The sequence below is a fragment of the Halichoerus grypus genome, chromosome 3 (genome assembly GCF_964656455.1).
Source record: "Halichoerus grypus chromosome 3, mHalGry1.hap1.1, whole genome shotgun sequence".
NCBI lineage: Eukaryota > Metazoa > Chordata > Mammalia > Carnivora > Phocidae > Halichoerus > Halichoerus grypus.
The window spans coordinates 148,763,000-148,779,530 of record NC_135714.1 but is presented as its reverse complement, the minus strand read 5'-3'; the positions used below and the strand labels follow the sequence as shown (position 1 = coordinate 148,779,530).

At 34.3% G+C, this 16,531-nt stretch overlaps 1 protein-coding gene across 2 annotated transcripts in view; it reads right to left on the bottom strand.

Annotated features, from left to right (window-relative positions):
* The window catches only part of GALNTL6 (polypeptide N-acetylgalactosaminyltransferase like 6), a 1,190,952-nt gene that overhangs the window by 645,126 nt on the left and 529,295 nt on the right, over nt 1-16,531 (bottom strand). For both annotated transcript variants that reach the window (XM_078069438.1, XM_078069439.1), the window contains one exon: nt 12,085-12,251. In XM_078069438.1, the coding sequence (XP_077925564.1) occupies nt 12,085-12,251 (167 nt within the window). The remainder of the gene's footprint in view (nt 1-12,084; nt 12,252-16,531) is intronic.

Below are 16,531 nucleotides of genomic sequence, written 5' to 3'. Positions count from 1 at the left end.
TTAACCCTTAACCAGGGCTTAACCGACTGAGCCACCCAGGTGCCCCTCATTGTGCTTTTAATTTGCATTTCCTGATGACTGATGATGCCGAGAATCTTTTCATGTGCCTATTTAAGGCCATCTATATCTTCTTTTGTGAAGTGTCTTTTCAAGTCCCATTTAAAATATGAAGTTTTCTGTCAATTTGTTATTGATTTGTAGTAGCCATTTTCTGCACCTTCTGACTCAGTGTTGATAAAATAATTAACCACATTTTCGGACACCAGTTGAGGAATATGCTGATATTATTCATCATGCATTGACTTGGCAAAAGCTTATTTTGGGTTCAATTTTGACCAGGTATAGCACCGACTGTCATAAGCATTTTCTCAATCCTACCAGGTATGAAGCCCAGCACTAATGTGAGGTACTGCGGCAATTTATTTTTTCACTGGGAACATTGGACTTCAGCAACCTTGTAGATTTTCCCTGATCTTAAAATGGAAAGCAGCTTAAAGAATTTGAAAAGAGTATTTGCTGTATCTGTTACTAGTGATGCCTTAGAACGTCTCTTGCCAGAAAAGCAACTTCACCATACTAAATCATCAGAAACACTCTTGACCTACAGTACCAACGGTTTTAAGTTTAACATAAAGTATTACTACTTTGCAGTATAGACTGACAGTTTTCCCTAAAATTAGCAGAATGGGTTACATTTTTAAATTCTGAACTAGGTAAAAACAAATTCTAGATAAACCAAGTGGCCATCATTTCTAAAACTTAAACGTGTTTGACATGATACATTCATTTGCTATGCTATTTCATATACTGTCCTTGATCATCTGGTATCAATACAGAGTATGTTCGCTCTGTTTGATTATAGGGAAAGAGGGAGGAAGAAAATTAGGCTATGGACCAAAGAACTGAATGCAAGTTTCTGTACAGGGCTTGACAGTAAATACCTCTGGCCTGCAAGAGAATTCAGTCTTTGACACCTGGACCTGAGCTGCATTCTTTCACATATCAGATTTGCCTTCTTTTGGATGACAGTCTTATAAATGGAGTTTTATTTTAATTGGGTGTCCACTTCTATTCTCTTACAAATTCTACCTACTAGTAATATCCCAGTTTCTTCTAAGAACAGCACAATCGCAAACAGTTCTGAAGTAGGTCACTCAGTCAAATGCAGTCATCCTTCTGATTTAAGTCCCCTCCTTTTCCTGTCCTCAGTGAAGAATACCCCATGATTCCCCTGTGCTTGGTGATTCAATTTTAGAAATTAATCATCAGTTCCCTGATGACTAGTAAATGTGGACTTATTATAACTCAGCAACAATGCTATTCATTTAGAAGGAGCAAGTCATCTGTACCATACAAATTAAAAGAGTTGGCAAGAGCTCCTTTAAAATTCTGATTTACTATACAGAATATAGGATACTTTTGAAATCTGTCATGTCACTGTAGATGAAAATGTAGTTTTCTAGATATCATATGGCTAGATATCAAGGTAGTCATCATTAAGTGGACCTTCTTTATTGGTACCATAGGCCAGCTGTAAGAAAGCACTCCCATAAGAAAAATGAATATATATTAGAATATATACATCATTTAGGAGCTTATAGCTTTTAGTATAGCCATTTTGGCTTATTGCCTACTGGTTAGAAGCCATAGATATCTAAATATAGACTTGGATCTTGGGGATTATACATCCATGACTCTGCTCATCAGTATGACCTCTTTTGATTCATAAATCCTTTTGCAGTGAGGGGCCTATGTGGTTTTAGAAGATGACCACATCATCTATGGTCTTAGGTAATTCATCAGGACTGCCATGTCATTTGGCTACTGGTGCATAGGGATCTTGAGTAAGGGACAACACACAAGACTAGCTAGCAAAAACAGTATGTTGGGGATTCCCAGAAGCTTACCATACCACCAAGAGTCATCTTGCTAGGACATCTTTTGGACTTGGCTTGATATCCATTTCAGTGGAGGCAGCTCTACCCATGCATGTCTCACTTTTCATAGAGAAGTGTGATTAAGGGGCACATATAGGCTGCTTGGTGTCAAGCAATCTGTGGTAATCGCAGATGGTTATAGGAGTGACCTAAGAAAACTATATGCCCTGTACCTGGGATCCAAGGAGCAGTATGATACATTGGGTCTCATGGGATATTAAATTAAGGTCACTCCTGTGGGAGAAGGAAGTTCCAGTTCTAATAGAATCTGAATTTGAAAGTCATACCTCCCACTGGGATAATGTTTGATTAATATCTAATAAACCTGTGCTCACTCATAGTACTTAATGTATCTCTTATTACTTAAAACATATAGCTGCAATTACTTTAAAATTTTTCCGAAGATCAAAAACAAGTGCACTCAACTTTGGAAACTGAAATTTGTCTTTTTGTACATATAGACATTTTTTGTCTGACTCGAGTCTTGGGAAGTTATTTCCTTCATCATCATTTCATGAAGATTATCCATGGTTAAAAGATAGATGTTGCAATTTCTTTGGGCATGTAGCAATGGTTTAGATCTTCAAGCATGAACTTATTTGAAACAGTCACAGATAATCCTGCTATCTCCTCTCTGTATTGGGTGACTTACTTTTCCTACACTTTGCAGTTTAGAGACAGTTTTTCTTGAGTAAAAAAAAAAAAAAAATGAAATTATATCTTGTTGTTTCTATAATCTCCTCTCATACCTAATCCTTTCTAAGTTTCCAAGACCTTTAAGTGACAGAGTTGGGACTTGAATTCAAGACTCTCTAACACCTAAGCTGTTAACTACTCACTATATTTCTACCTGTCCTGTGAGTTTATAAATTTACAATACTCAATAGTGTAAAATAAATAAATACTTCCTTTTCTTCATAGAGTCTTTATTTTCTAAGAAGCAGTGTTTCAACTTGGCAAAACCAGAGCGGGGGGAAATGTAACCAATCTGAAAAAAAAATCAATTGCTTAACTTTGATTTCAAACCCCAAATATATCCCCATTAAGTTGGAAATAGCCTTCATAATCCTGAAGAAACATATGCAGAAGTTAAAATGATAAGTTACAGAGTTAGAATTTATTCAAGATAGAATATTTAACTTTTTTTCATTGCCCACTATAGCATTGGGGTCAGCATTTTCTGTTCTGTGAGGCAACCATTAGTTTGTCAAGAAGCTTATGGATATATATATTCCATATAGTGTTCTTCATCAGGTTTTAGAAGACAAGGCAGAAAAAAAAAAGGAAAAAGAAGTGATGTTTATCCAACTGGTGTCCAATCCAATGGCAGATATTTGCCCAGTCATGTCCCCTTTCACCCCCAGCCTAGCTTCTGTCTGTCTCAGAAAGACTCCCATCTTTGGGGGACATTTTGCACTAGTGTGATACTAGGCAATCTTGCAAGTGTCTTGGCTTCTACACAGTGAAGGAATTTTTTTAGAGTACCTAACTCTGGAATGATACATCCAGAATGAAGATATAATCTGATGACCTTCAGGAGTCCAGCCTAAAACCCATTCACTTACCTCAATAAGTTCTACTTTACATCAGTCTATGAAGCTACATGAAGCATATTTGTGTTTTATGGCCCTTTTGACTACTTTGTGAGCCCTTGAGAATGTTAGAAACACTGTTTTCTCCAGGAGGGAGGCTCTGATTGGCCCTCTATAGTCCTAGAAGACCATTATGGATACTGGAATTTGTATGTTCAAGTCATTATTATTCTCATGAATTCTCCATTCCAATACTTGTGTGTACACAGTGAAATGATAAGTTTCTATTATGATCCTGATCCTTAGGCTAAAAAAAGGGTAATAAATTAGATGCAATTATTTAGAGTGTCTACATAATTGTAGTACAGTTTTATTAAATTAAAGATAGTTATCAGAATAGTTCCAGTTTCTCAGAATTAGATGTCTGAGAAAACTACAGACAGAAAACCTATATAGCTAAGCACAAAACCCATACGTTTTAGTTTTGTCTGGCATTTATCTAAGTATATAAAATGGACCTAGTGTGTGACCCAGGAGGTCACCCTTCTGAGTCTTCATTCATTCATCAATAAGACGTTACAAATGTACCATGTCACTTACAAATTCCTTCATCTCAAAGATCTTATCATTCTAATGTGGAATTGTTCCTCAGTTGATAGAAAATATTTAATTTTTATTACAATTTGGTTAAAATGGTTTCATAAACACACATGCATTTGATGTTTAAAATCTGTCAGTCTATCAAAGACCTTGACTATTTAGAGATTAATAATTTTCTAAGTAAATGTTGTAATTCAAGATAAAGGAGTGAGAAAAGGAGTGCAGGAAACCTCAATTAGAATGGAGTCAAAAATCCTCCAAGGGGGCACTGTCACTGGCATGCCATTGGTTGAAGACTACATAACCAGCAGGAAGAAGAAAGGTAAGAATTAGGTTGGTAAGGGCAGACACTTTTCAGATAGCAATTTCATTTCCTGCTTTTAAGAAAAAAAAGGAGTATCTCTAAATGCCCTACCAACAACCCAATAACCACCACTTGCAGCCAATGAGAAACCACCATGAGCCCAAACTCTTGTTTTTCTCCAATGAACTTTTGTTTAAAACAACCCTCCTCAGTTTCCTCCTAAAACCTAATAAAGGCTGACCTTCCCTTTGTCTCTTCAGACTTGCCTATGGTTTACCATAGTTGGCTTGTCCTGAACTGTAATTCTTCTGCTATTCCCAAATAAACTCATTTTGCTAGGAAAGTAACTGGCTATTTTATTTTTAAGGTTGACAGGAGGAAATATTTGTGCTTTTTTGCCTTGTGTCAATGCAGTGATTTTTTAAAAATTAAGAGCAGATGGATATTTAGACATCAAAAAGAGCTGCTTGAAATACTGAACACTGTATTATTAAAACTCACCAGCTCAAGTTTGCTGACAAGAGGAATAATCATAAAACATAACCTTTTATTTCATTAGAGAAAGTTATGTCTGCCCAAGATCTGAAGCCCAACATCCATAAAATGGTTTCATACAAGTGACATCCTACTCAAAACAGCTGTCTGCAAGGAAAATAAATGGGATTTAATCTGCCATAAAAGGAATTGCACAATTTATTTTTCTTGAGGAAGTCATGCTTTTGTGACATCGGCGAGCTGTAACAGTTTTGCTTTGAAAAGAAGCATCTCTTTCTATGCCAAACCCATATTAATTTAACCATGTGGAGTTTTCCTCCAAAAAAGCAGGTCGGCTTATCCACCACCTGATGATGGGAGTTGCTGCCCTCTACCTTTAAAAGCACTGATTTCAAACATGAGCCCTAAATAATCATTCAATCCAGAGATAGATAGGTCTTAAGATGCTTATTTATTAAGGATGAAATATGTAAAAATTGTCACTCAGCCACTTAATGTCCTACAAAAACTGGCAATTTCATATGCTTCAAACTAATATTTAAGAAGAGAACAAAACTGCAAGAGAACAAAATGATAGTTAGAAAAATGACAGGTAGCTGAGCCTTATCATCTCTTCAAAATAAAAATATTAAAAAAAAAACCTTAAGAGAGACTCATAGAGCAAATATAAGTACTTATACCCCCCAATTGACTGACTACACTATAGGGTCATTTTAAAAGACATCTCACAATAGAGCTAGGGTATAGTATGGTATGGTATGGCCATGGTTTTAATTTGTTTATCCCATTCATTTACGTACACAAAATATTTTTTAATGACAAAGGAAAAGAAAACAATAACAAAATTTTCAGCTGTGAAATTTGTTCTAATATTATATAATCTAACATACAGTGTGTTTTACATTCATATTTATGACCCTAGGATATGGTGCCACTCTGTGTTTGATTCCCTTTCAACAACAAATGCTAAACTAATTGGTAAAACAGAACTCTTTTATTAAAACTATACATTTCGGCATGAAGCAACATGATATTTAAATTTATCAGCAGAAATCAGAATAGCTTTCTTTCAATTCATGAGCAGGTGATGCTGAATTTCTAAATAGAAAAATATACTGTTGTATTTTACATTTTCTTAGTTCCTGCTACTACTTATTAGTACTTAATATTGTATTTTGCTTTTAAAGTACAATTATCCTTACAATTTAAAATATGAATATCAAATCTAAACAATTCACAGTTCATCACAGTGACTCGCTCTCAATAAATCTGAGACATAAAAATTGCATGTCTCATAGTCTAGTGGAGTATCTGATGGAATACCGGCACTAAAACATTTTTGTTGACTGTCACTTCAGAATCTTTATATGCACTTTAGTGTTAGTATTTTATCACATAAAATATAAATGCACTATCATTCTTTATCTATTTTACTACCTTTTCACACTGATGATATCTTCCAACTTTGAATAGTTGTAAAACGTGTGCTAACTGATTTGTCTGCTTAGGGAAACTTTCCTTAATGTCCACTTGGAGACTACTTGAGTAAAATAGAACCAAATTCAAGACTCATCATTACCATTTGTGAAGTGATTTAAAATATTCCCACCATTTGAAAGATGCATAAACACTTTCAACCATGTAAGGAATTGGAGATTTTAATGGTAATGTGGCTCTTTAAAGAAATTGCTTTGCTATTGGTTGATTATATGTATTTTTCTATATGAATATTTCTATATATATTATAGATATATAGATATATATTTCTTTTCCACTTCCTGAAGTTAGCATGGGAATTATTGAATGATTCCAAAGCAAAATAGATCTACAAAATGTTAGGAAAAGGAGAAAAATTGGGAAGAGAGGGAATAATGGTAATAACCTGAAATTAAACATAAAATGCTATAAAATGAGTTCATCAGAAGGCAGAGCAAGGGCGCCTGGGTGGCTCAGTTGGTTAAGCGACTGCCTTCGGCTCAGGTCATGATCCTGGAGTCCCGGGATCGAGTCCCGCATCAGGCTCCCTGCTCAGCGGGGAGTCTGCTTCTCCCTCTGACCCTCCTCCCTCTCATGCTCTCTGTCTCTCATTCTCTCTCAAATAAATAAATAAATAAATCTTTAAAAAAAAAAAGGCAGAGCAAATATCTACAAATTTGTGAAAATGCCAAAATCTATTAAAGAAATGTAATGATAAATGTAAAATTAATATCTAAAATAATGTAGGGATAATGCTATAGGACTTCCATCACAACCTTTTCTTTTTTTTTTTTTTTAAAGATTTTATTTATTTATTTGAGAGAGAGAGAGTGAGAGAGAGCATGAGAGGGGAGAGGGTCAGAGGGAGAAGCAGACGCCTCACTGAGCAGGGAGCCCGATGTGGGACCTGATCCTGGGACTCCAGGATCATGACCTGAGCTGAAGGCAGTCGCTTAACCAACTGAGCCACCCAGGCGCCCCATCACAACCTTTTCTTAAGGATTTATAAATCCAGTATCAATTGCACACTAAACAGTAAAAACAAATAGAAAAATTTGTTTATAATAATATACACAAAAACCAGGAAGTTTTAAAAATTATGCTATTTATGTATTCATACTACTCATATTACTTCAACCCCAATTTTGAAATACATGAAAGTTATTCTGAAGCTTTGATTTTCATAAAAAGTACACAAGGATCATGTTGACATAAAGATTCTGATGTATCTGGATGGGACCTGAGATTCTGCACTTCTAATAAGCTTCAACGTGGTGCTGATGCTTCTGGTCCGTGGACCATACACTGAGAAACAAGGATTTAAGCTATCCGCAGAGAAGTACACTGGATTTCTTCAAAGTTGTTGGCTTTGCTAGGTTGGGAGGATAGTTCTAGTCTCTGATTTTCCCTCTAACTTGTACATGGAGCATAACAGGTCTTCTTGAAACTGAAATACTCAACTCCTACCCTTCCTGACAGGAGGTTTGGAACAAGCAGGGGCAAGAGAGAGTGAGTGTGTGCGCACCTGTTTTGCATCTGTTTGCAACGGTTGTACCTTCATACTTGCATTAAGGGAAGGGTGTCAGCAACTCTCCTGTGACTATCCTAATGTGAACTTGCATTCATCTAAGCACACAAAGTTTAGAGAATTGTCAGGTTCAAATATGCCCTCTCTCTGAGGTTAAGCCCCAGCTTATTTCACACATTTCAACATTTTCCATGTGGATGCTGTTAAGGTTGCCTGGAATTTGGAGATAAGCCCAGGATTAGTCCTTCTTTAAAGTCATCATGAAGCCTTGTTATAGGCCTCAAGTTAAGTTGTTAAATGTATTTCTGAGAACTTACTGGAAAAAAAAAAATGATCACATTCACTAACTGGTAAGCTTCAGGTAGCAAAAACATAGTGCTGTTGTTGAAAACTTACCTGCAGGCCTGTACCTTCATGTTTCTGTAGACAGAGGGCTTCTGATAGGAGGCTAAAACAACATTCTGTTTACCAAGCTTGCTTTAGGAAGAATATCTAAACTGAGAACTGCTGGAGAGGACATGCACCGGTTTGGGTTTTGTTTTGTTTTGTTTTGTTTTTTCTTTATAGCAGGGTCAACACTATTCAAGCAGATTTTTAAAAATCATTTTGTAATATTCAAAATTATTCTATAGTTATAAAATACTTCAGTATTTTTTTTCTCTATTGCTATGAAAACAACTACTACAGAATTTGCCAATTACTAGAGGGCTTACATTTTTTGGAACTCTGAATTCCAAGTGATATTAAACTGGCGCTATTAAAATAGCTAACATGTTGGTTCTTCTTTTTTTATTTCTTTTTTTTCTTTGCATATGTAGCTATTCTATTGACCTAGAAGACATAAAATACAAGGCAGTAATATTTGATTAAGTCTTGTCAAAATTTTATTGCAGAATAACCAGAAAAGCTCTAATGCAAAGGTGTTTAGATGCATATTGACCAGACTTGAAAGTGGAATATATTTCTGAAAATAAAGTGTAACATTTCAGAAATAATTTCCTAAAGGAAGCTAAAAAATACAAACAAACAACAACAAAAAAAGAACCCTATCTTCCTATACTTTAAATTTGACTGGCCTACTTAGTTTGATTTTTAAAGAATTGGTGAAAAAGACCCTACATGTTGCAGGCTTACAATTTCTGGGTTGTCAAAAAATGTATAAATATACTTTAAAATATAATAATTTTTAACAGCATGTGTAGAGATAATATCAGAATGAAAGGAGCAAAAAAGTCTTCTCGGTCTTAGAATCTCTGTAAACGAGATGTTCTAAGATATCTTCCTTCTTTTATAATGGAGAAAATAAAACTTGAAAGGAATTTTGATAAACATTCATGTAAGGCCCCTCATGTAATATAGGCAGGTAACATGCTCTTTTTATTCTCCTTTTGATGAACCTCTAGAATGTAATTTTTCTTCCACATCTGTAATAAGTTACTTGCTGTTTGGTAAAATTTGATTTTTTTTTAAATGTTAAAGAAGTCTTAATTTTTCTAACATGCTATGAATTGCCACAATTTGTCTTCTCATGCCCTCTGACTTCTGTTGGTTCTGGAGATGATAGGTAGATAGATGATAGATGATAGATAGATGATAGATAGATAGATAGATAGATAGATAGATAGATAGATAGATATAGATAGACAGATGATAGAGATTATTGTGGACTAGATTTGATTAAATTAAGAGAGTCACCACAAAGAAGTATGGAGACTATTTATATTATAGTAGTAGGGGAATATTTGATGAGTAGAAATCAATAGTTGAGAGCAATTACTCTCCTTTGCAGTGCACCATTCGCTCAACCATCCAAGGCAAGTTTCCATCCTGACCTCTCTATGAGGAGTTACTTAGATAACTAAGGACTTATCTCCATTTTGATAAAAAAAATTTGAGACACAGAATTCATTAACCTGATGTCATATAGTTAATAGTTGGTGTTAGAACTCTAACTTATATTCATCATGTTAATGTTCTGTATTTCCCATAATTCAGGAAGCAGGACTGATGCTTGTTAAGTCCACCTATTGCCTCATATTCTGTCACATGAGATTTTTAAAATCTCAAACAAAAATCTGGAAGAACAACCTTTCCTATTCCATGCAACTTTAGAATTATGACATATTCTAAAAGATTACAAAAGTATTGTTATCACTTATTTCTTTCAAAGTTTATTTTTAAACATATCAACAGGTTAACATAATGAAAGGCAATATTCAAATTTTTTTAACCTTTTGAAAGTTTAATGTTCATAAAGTAATACTTCCAACTTGATAGTTCATAGGAAGAGAAATCTCTAAATTAAAGACTTACTAGAACTTTAAAAATCTTTGTTATCCTTAAAAATGTCCAATAGAAAAGTCAAAATCACCATTACTATCCCAAATAATCCTTTTTCTGTTGTCTTACTTCTTTTACACTAATCACATTGACAGTCTTCTGTCATTTACTTCCCAGTTAACATTATATGCAGAAAGATAGTCCATCAAAGTTGCTACTGTACAAAAGATGACAGTGATGTGAAGTCAAGACAAATGTAGATGCCACTACTTTCTCTCTCTTTAAAGATGTTCAAGTGAAAAACGCCTCTGAGAAATATTCAGCAAAAAATACTCTATAAACCACAATTTTCTGCTACCAAGTGTTTCCTACTATATTATCCCCAGGTCAAAATTCTGCTGTAATGAACAGTTTACTAAGACAAAGTTAATTATGTAGAAAATGCTCCACAGGTACACTATCTTATTTCTCTTAGTACCAGTCAACCCCAAAAGACCATTTTTTTGGTGATCACAGATCTTTATGCCCCCTTTTCATTCTTTTATTTAAAAAGAAAGTTTAAAGTTTTAGCTTTAATGCATTAAAATGCTTATTTTTAGCCTCAGGTATAATGACTACCTTGAAATATTAGCCTCGATTAGAATAAAAAAGACATCAATGTGTTATTTAAATAAATTTTTAAGTAATAAATTTCAGTTTTAGATACTGCCTTACACTATTGAGTAGTATTGAGTACATATCTACCTAAGCAAGGCACGGCAAAAACTGCTTTGAAATCAACCTAAATTACCAAGTTGGTAGTTTATTACTTTAATAGAATGATGTTAGACAACCTCATTTTTGTCATATAAACTTCAAAACATAATAATATTAGGTAAACCATTAATAAGTATTTGAAGTATATCATTAAAGACTGGAACTCCGTTAAAGAAACCGTAAGATTAACACACTTTTTTACAGAATCTTTGGAGACTATGAAGAAACTGACATTTTTGTTGCAAATGAAATTTCCAAAACTTCAATTAACCCGTTTGATTTCAAGATGCATAAGGATAATATGCAATTAAATTCTTTTACTGACGTTCTTTTTTACAGATACACAGTACAGTTAAGCAGTGCTCCTCCATGCAATGAAATATAAGGTAGAACACTGTATTCCCAAGTAGATGAACATCATTAGAAAAGGTTTCCTCCTATCCACTCACATCTGCCAAAAAAAAGAAACTTTACCTTCCCCACAGTATTAACAATTCTCACATTCAGACCAAAGATGATGAATGAAGTCCTAATCTCAGGAAACTGTCTATAATTTTATTCTCCTGTCTTTTATAAACCATATCATGTTTCTCAGAATGGTAGAAATATTAAAACTTATGTCACATCATCAAATTTTCTGATACATACTGAACTTTTTGGTTATTGTTCAGATATGATAAAATAGCTAGAATTGCTAAGTAAAAATATTTGTGTTACTTACAATTTCTAGTGTTTATAAAGTAACACAAGCACAGCCCAGAAAATGTATCATACTTTTAAGTAATAGAGCAGATGCCTTTCAGAAACAGGAACAGATTTTATAAATCTACTGGAATATTTCCCCATTCATATGTACTTACAATAACATATTTTGCAGTGTTTGTCCTGACGCTGAAACTGGAATTTGAGGCATTTCGCCAACACCTGTCTAATTTACAACAGAAATGTAATGCAAATTTCTTATAGTTTCCCAAACAACACCAATACCTTCTCATCCAGTTTCTTTTGCATTTGGCCAACACTTTATGAAATCACAGCCTAGTCAAAACTTCATAATTACCTTTCAGATAAAATCAGAAAGAAACATCACAATAATCTTCTGGCCTTTTTTTTAAGCCTGTAATGATTATGTCGGTAATAACAGAACCAGATAAAATACTATTAACTGTATCTTACCTCTATCACTGAAGTCATCTACCAGAATGATTTCTGCTATCAGACTCTCTGGGGTTCGGTTAATTATACTGTGGATGGTACGCAGGAGTGAAGTCCAACCTTCATTATGAAATGGGATAATGATGCTGGTGTTTGGAAGCCTTTCAAGGTACATCTTGTGCTTACAACTAGAGATGATAGAAGAAGAAAAAAGCAATGTCAAAAGCAAAACTCTGCTATTTACTCACTGTTATCAAACATCTGTGAAAACTAGACTTTGTCTAATACTTTTCCAACCAGAGCTTGTACATCATAATAATTACTCAGTTCATTCATGGAATTCAGTAATGATCCCTTTCACATGTGCTCTTAATGAAATAATTATTTATCGTTTTTTGTATCAGGGACTCAGACACTAGGTAAGAAGTGCACTGAAACATGTTCTTGTTGATGTAAACTTTTCCTAATGTTACCTAATAGCGAGAAGAACAAATTTTATGAGTCAAAATTGTTTCCACTTAGTACACCGTTAAGGTTTAGATGGGTTTCCTGGGAAGTTCTGGAAATCCAACTTCTGTAATAATTATGCTTAGTTAATCAGTTTGGGTTGTGGTGTGTTTTAATGGCTGGGCAACATTTAAGCTCTACAGGGGCAAACACAGTTTTACAATGAAATAAATGAAGAGTTAATCTTAAATAAGCATATACTGATACAACCACATAATAAGATTACATTAAGATCCAAACCCAGACATTATCACATTTCTAGTGGAAATTATAACCAGAAATCCCACGTTGCTTTATTCATTATGAAAAAAATCTGAGATGCCAAAAAGAACGTAGACTTTAACTTTTGGCATTGTTAAAAACAATTTACTATGTGTAATTGTTATTTTTGCATATTTATGATCTATTTAATTAGTTTCTAAGCCACACAAAGGCAGGAACTTGGTCTCAAATCTCATTTACTTCCTAGTTCAGCAAGTTGACCAAGCCTTATTGAGGGTGATGAATTCTCTTAAGTTTGTGAAATCTTTGAGTTACTTTAAAACTAAAATAGAGTAAAATTTCAATCAGTTATCAAATTCAGTGATTTTCCTGATATGGATAACTTGAAAACAAAAAACAGAGTGGAAATGTAGAAATAGTTTCGATTTAAATGCAGAAACATCTAATGCTTTAGCTTTTGCTAGGAGACTGGCTACTATTTAGTCTAGACGAGGAAACAAACCATAGCATGACTTGAAGTATGCATAGATTCTACGAAGATGTATAGAAATGCACCAGAATTTTCAAAACATTACTTAAAATATTTTTTCTCAATCAGTCATTTCAACACTTTATTTTACTATGATCTTAACAGGATATATTAAACATTGCTGTGGATCTACAACAAAAGTTGCCTTACAGCTTGGGAAAACATGACAATGCAATTAAAGCCAACAAAACTAACCATCCTAGAAAATAAAATTAAATATTTTAGATAAATAATTTGAATACACAAATATAAACATTTCCTTTTTTATTCTGTCCATTTATTTCAATTATTTAATCTCTGAATTTATTATTTGTAACAATATCTATAAAACAAGTAGATTTTAATGTTTTTAAATATGATGAAAAGAGTTGGAAAAAACAACACAGTCTTACCATGAAATGGGCATTAAGTGCTAGAAAAAAATCTGAGATTCATTTTAGGATAACACAGAATGGTTAAAAAAATATAATAGCATATGAAACAGATCTGTGAGTGATTTCCAAGGAAGTATTGTGAGATGGATGCTTTCACATATAATGCACAAGTCTGGAAAAGAGTGCTAAAGTAATTCAATACACCTGATTATAATTATGTAGGGCCATCCATTCTTCTCAACAAAGACAAAGGCCCAGATAACTGTGCTTCACTATATTACTATCCAGGATAATTGCACCTACTTGTGCAAACCATCATACCTAACAACGCAAATGGGAATGGAATTGATATTCCCAGAAAGGCAAATTATTTTTCAAACATTAAGATGAGACATTGTACATATCACTTGCTTATTAATTAAATAAGAATTGCATTCAGAGCAATACCCTATAAGCAATCAATAGTGATGTTTAACAGCTCTCTACTAATCTATTCAGAAAATAGGCAGACAAAAAGACTCAAGGCTGGTCCTATGCAAATAAGGCTTTCCTTCATAAAAATGTTTTCAATAATTTCTATCTCTGTGAGCTCAAACTTTTACCACACGTAAGATGTGAAAAGATCTCTTCTATTCATTCATTCACTTAAGTTACAATGATCTACTGAGGTTTGATATAAGCCAGGATCCAAAATGGAGAAGAAACAATCAGCAAAACCTAATCCCTGACTTCAGGACATTTACAATATAATAGCGGATACAAAATAGAGAGTTACAGTTTCAAATTTAAATTTGGAAAGTGATGCAGAAATTCAGGTGAGAGCGAAAGGTGGCCTGTAAAGACAGGTTCAACATATATTTAGGAATACAAATGACATGACTTGGTAACTATCTGGGAGAAGTAGTTTAAGGAGGACTCCCATGTTTTGGACATAGGCGATTGATCTTATGAAATACAGACCTACATAAGAGCAGAGTGTGTGAGGAGCACATCTCAGGGGTGCAAGGCTTGAGGGTGAAGATGAGTTGAATTCTGATCACGTTAAGGTTGAAATGTCAAATATCCTGTTGAACACAGCAATTATATCTATGGTATACACATCTATTTGTCTATGTGTGTATGCATTTCTGTATGTATGTGCATGCATACGTTTTTGGCTCAAGAAAACCTCCGTTTTACTGGAGGAACAGGCTTGTGAGTGCTAGGATATAGCAGATGGTACCAGTGGCCCACCAAGTGTTATTTAGCATTCACCAGCCCAGTACATGCCAAGAGGATCCTTTATAAATACCTGCAGATCGCCACCCGACTGCTTTCTCTCATCTCTAAACAAAGGCAGATTAGAAGTTCTGGGGGAAATTAATGCCCCCCTGAGCATGTATCAACCAACAAAGGAGGGAAGTTGGAGAATAAACAGTCCTATGGTGAGAAAACTCTGAGGTGTTTTCTATATTGTGGACCAGAGTTTGCCAGCAAGACTGAGCCTCAGTTGCCCACAGAGATAAGCATCTTGACAGTGTATCTTTTAAGGGCTTTTTCCCCTTCCCTGTCTTACTTCCTCATCCAGCCACCCCAGGTACTTTCTGTGATTCCTCTTCAAAATTACTACAATCAAAATTTGTCTCAAGGTCTGTTTCTCAGGGAACCTGTTCTTAGACATAGGAATATAAATTATGCTGTACTTGTCAAAAACAGTCTCTTCAATATAAAGTGATGGTCAAAATTCTTTAAGAAATATTACTTTTGCTGCATTATGAAACTTGCAATTTGTTACACCTGGAGATATTTTTTAAATAAGTTTTTTTAAAAATATTTTCATACAAGCCATTTTTGTACAATCCATATTTTCATATAAGCCATACAAGCCATTAGGTTAAGTAAGAGATGTTTTATTTCTTTCAACTTCTTAATTTCTGATGCTCTGCTCAGAGCCTTCTCCATGCCTATGAAATACAGCTATCAGGACTTGACACAGTGTACATATAAAAATAGCCTTACCCTAATCAGCAGACTATTAGTAGTAAAGTTACCTTCTTTACATGAATGTGTGTAATTTATTTTTTTCAATTAGACCAAGATGGAAAACTCTCTAATATCTTGTGCTGATAATCATTTCTCAAATATTGAAAAATCATACTTTATGCATCACACTATCTAGGTTCACATGACGGCTTTGCCACTTACACCTGTGTGACAATGGGCAGGTTATTTAACTTCCGTAAGACCAGTTCTCTCATGTGGGGCAATGCAGGGGCAAAAACAAATAATTAAATAAATTTTAAGTTAAATAATTAAATTAAAAAATAAACAACCTTCACAATGTGTTCATGCGAATTAAGTTACATAATCCATGCAAAGAACTTAGTACAGTAGCATATCTGATCATAACGAGGGTTTGATAAATACTACCATTATTGTTATTGCTGTTATTGCTTTTTAATTGTTATTATTTTACCTGTCAAGTCCTCTACGGAAGGAGTGAGGAAATTAGGAGAGACAGGGACTGCACGAGGGAAAGTAAGAGATACTTAGGATACGAAGATGAATAAATTATAGTTTCTTCCCTTAAGGATTCACAGGCCAGTAGGCAGATATATAAAATGATTTGACTCAAATGAGACAAGTGACATAATAGAGGGCACACACAGCAATCAGAGCCCCAAAGAAATAGGACTAACTTTGTCTGAAAGAATTAGGGAAGTCTTTATAGATGAGTCTCTCTGTTAAGAACAGATCATGGAGGGTCTTCAAAGTGATTCCAAGGAATTTGGACGTTAGCCTGAAGTCAACGTGAAATATTTCACATGTTGTTAGTGATGAAGAAGACAGGATCATG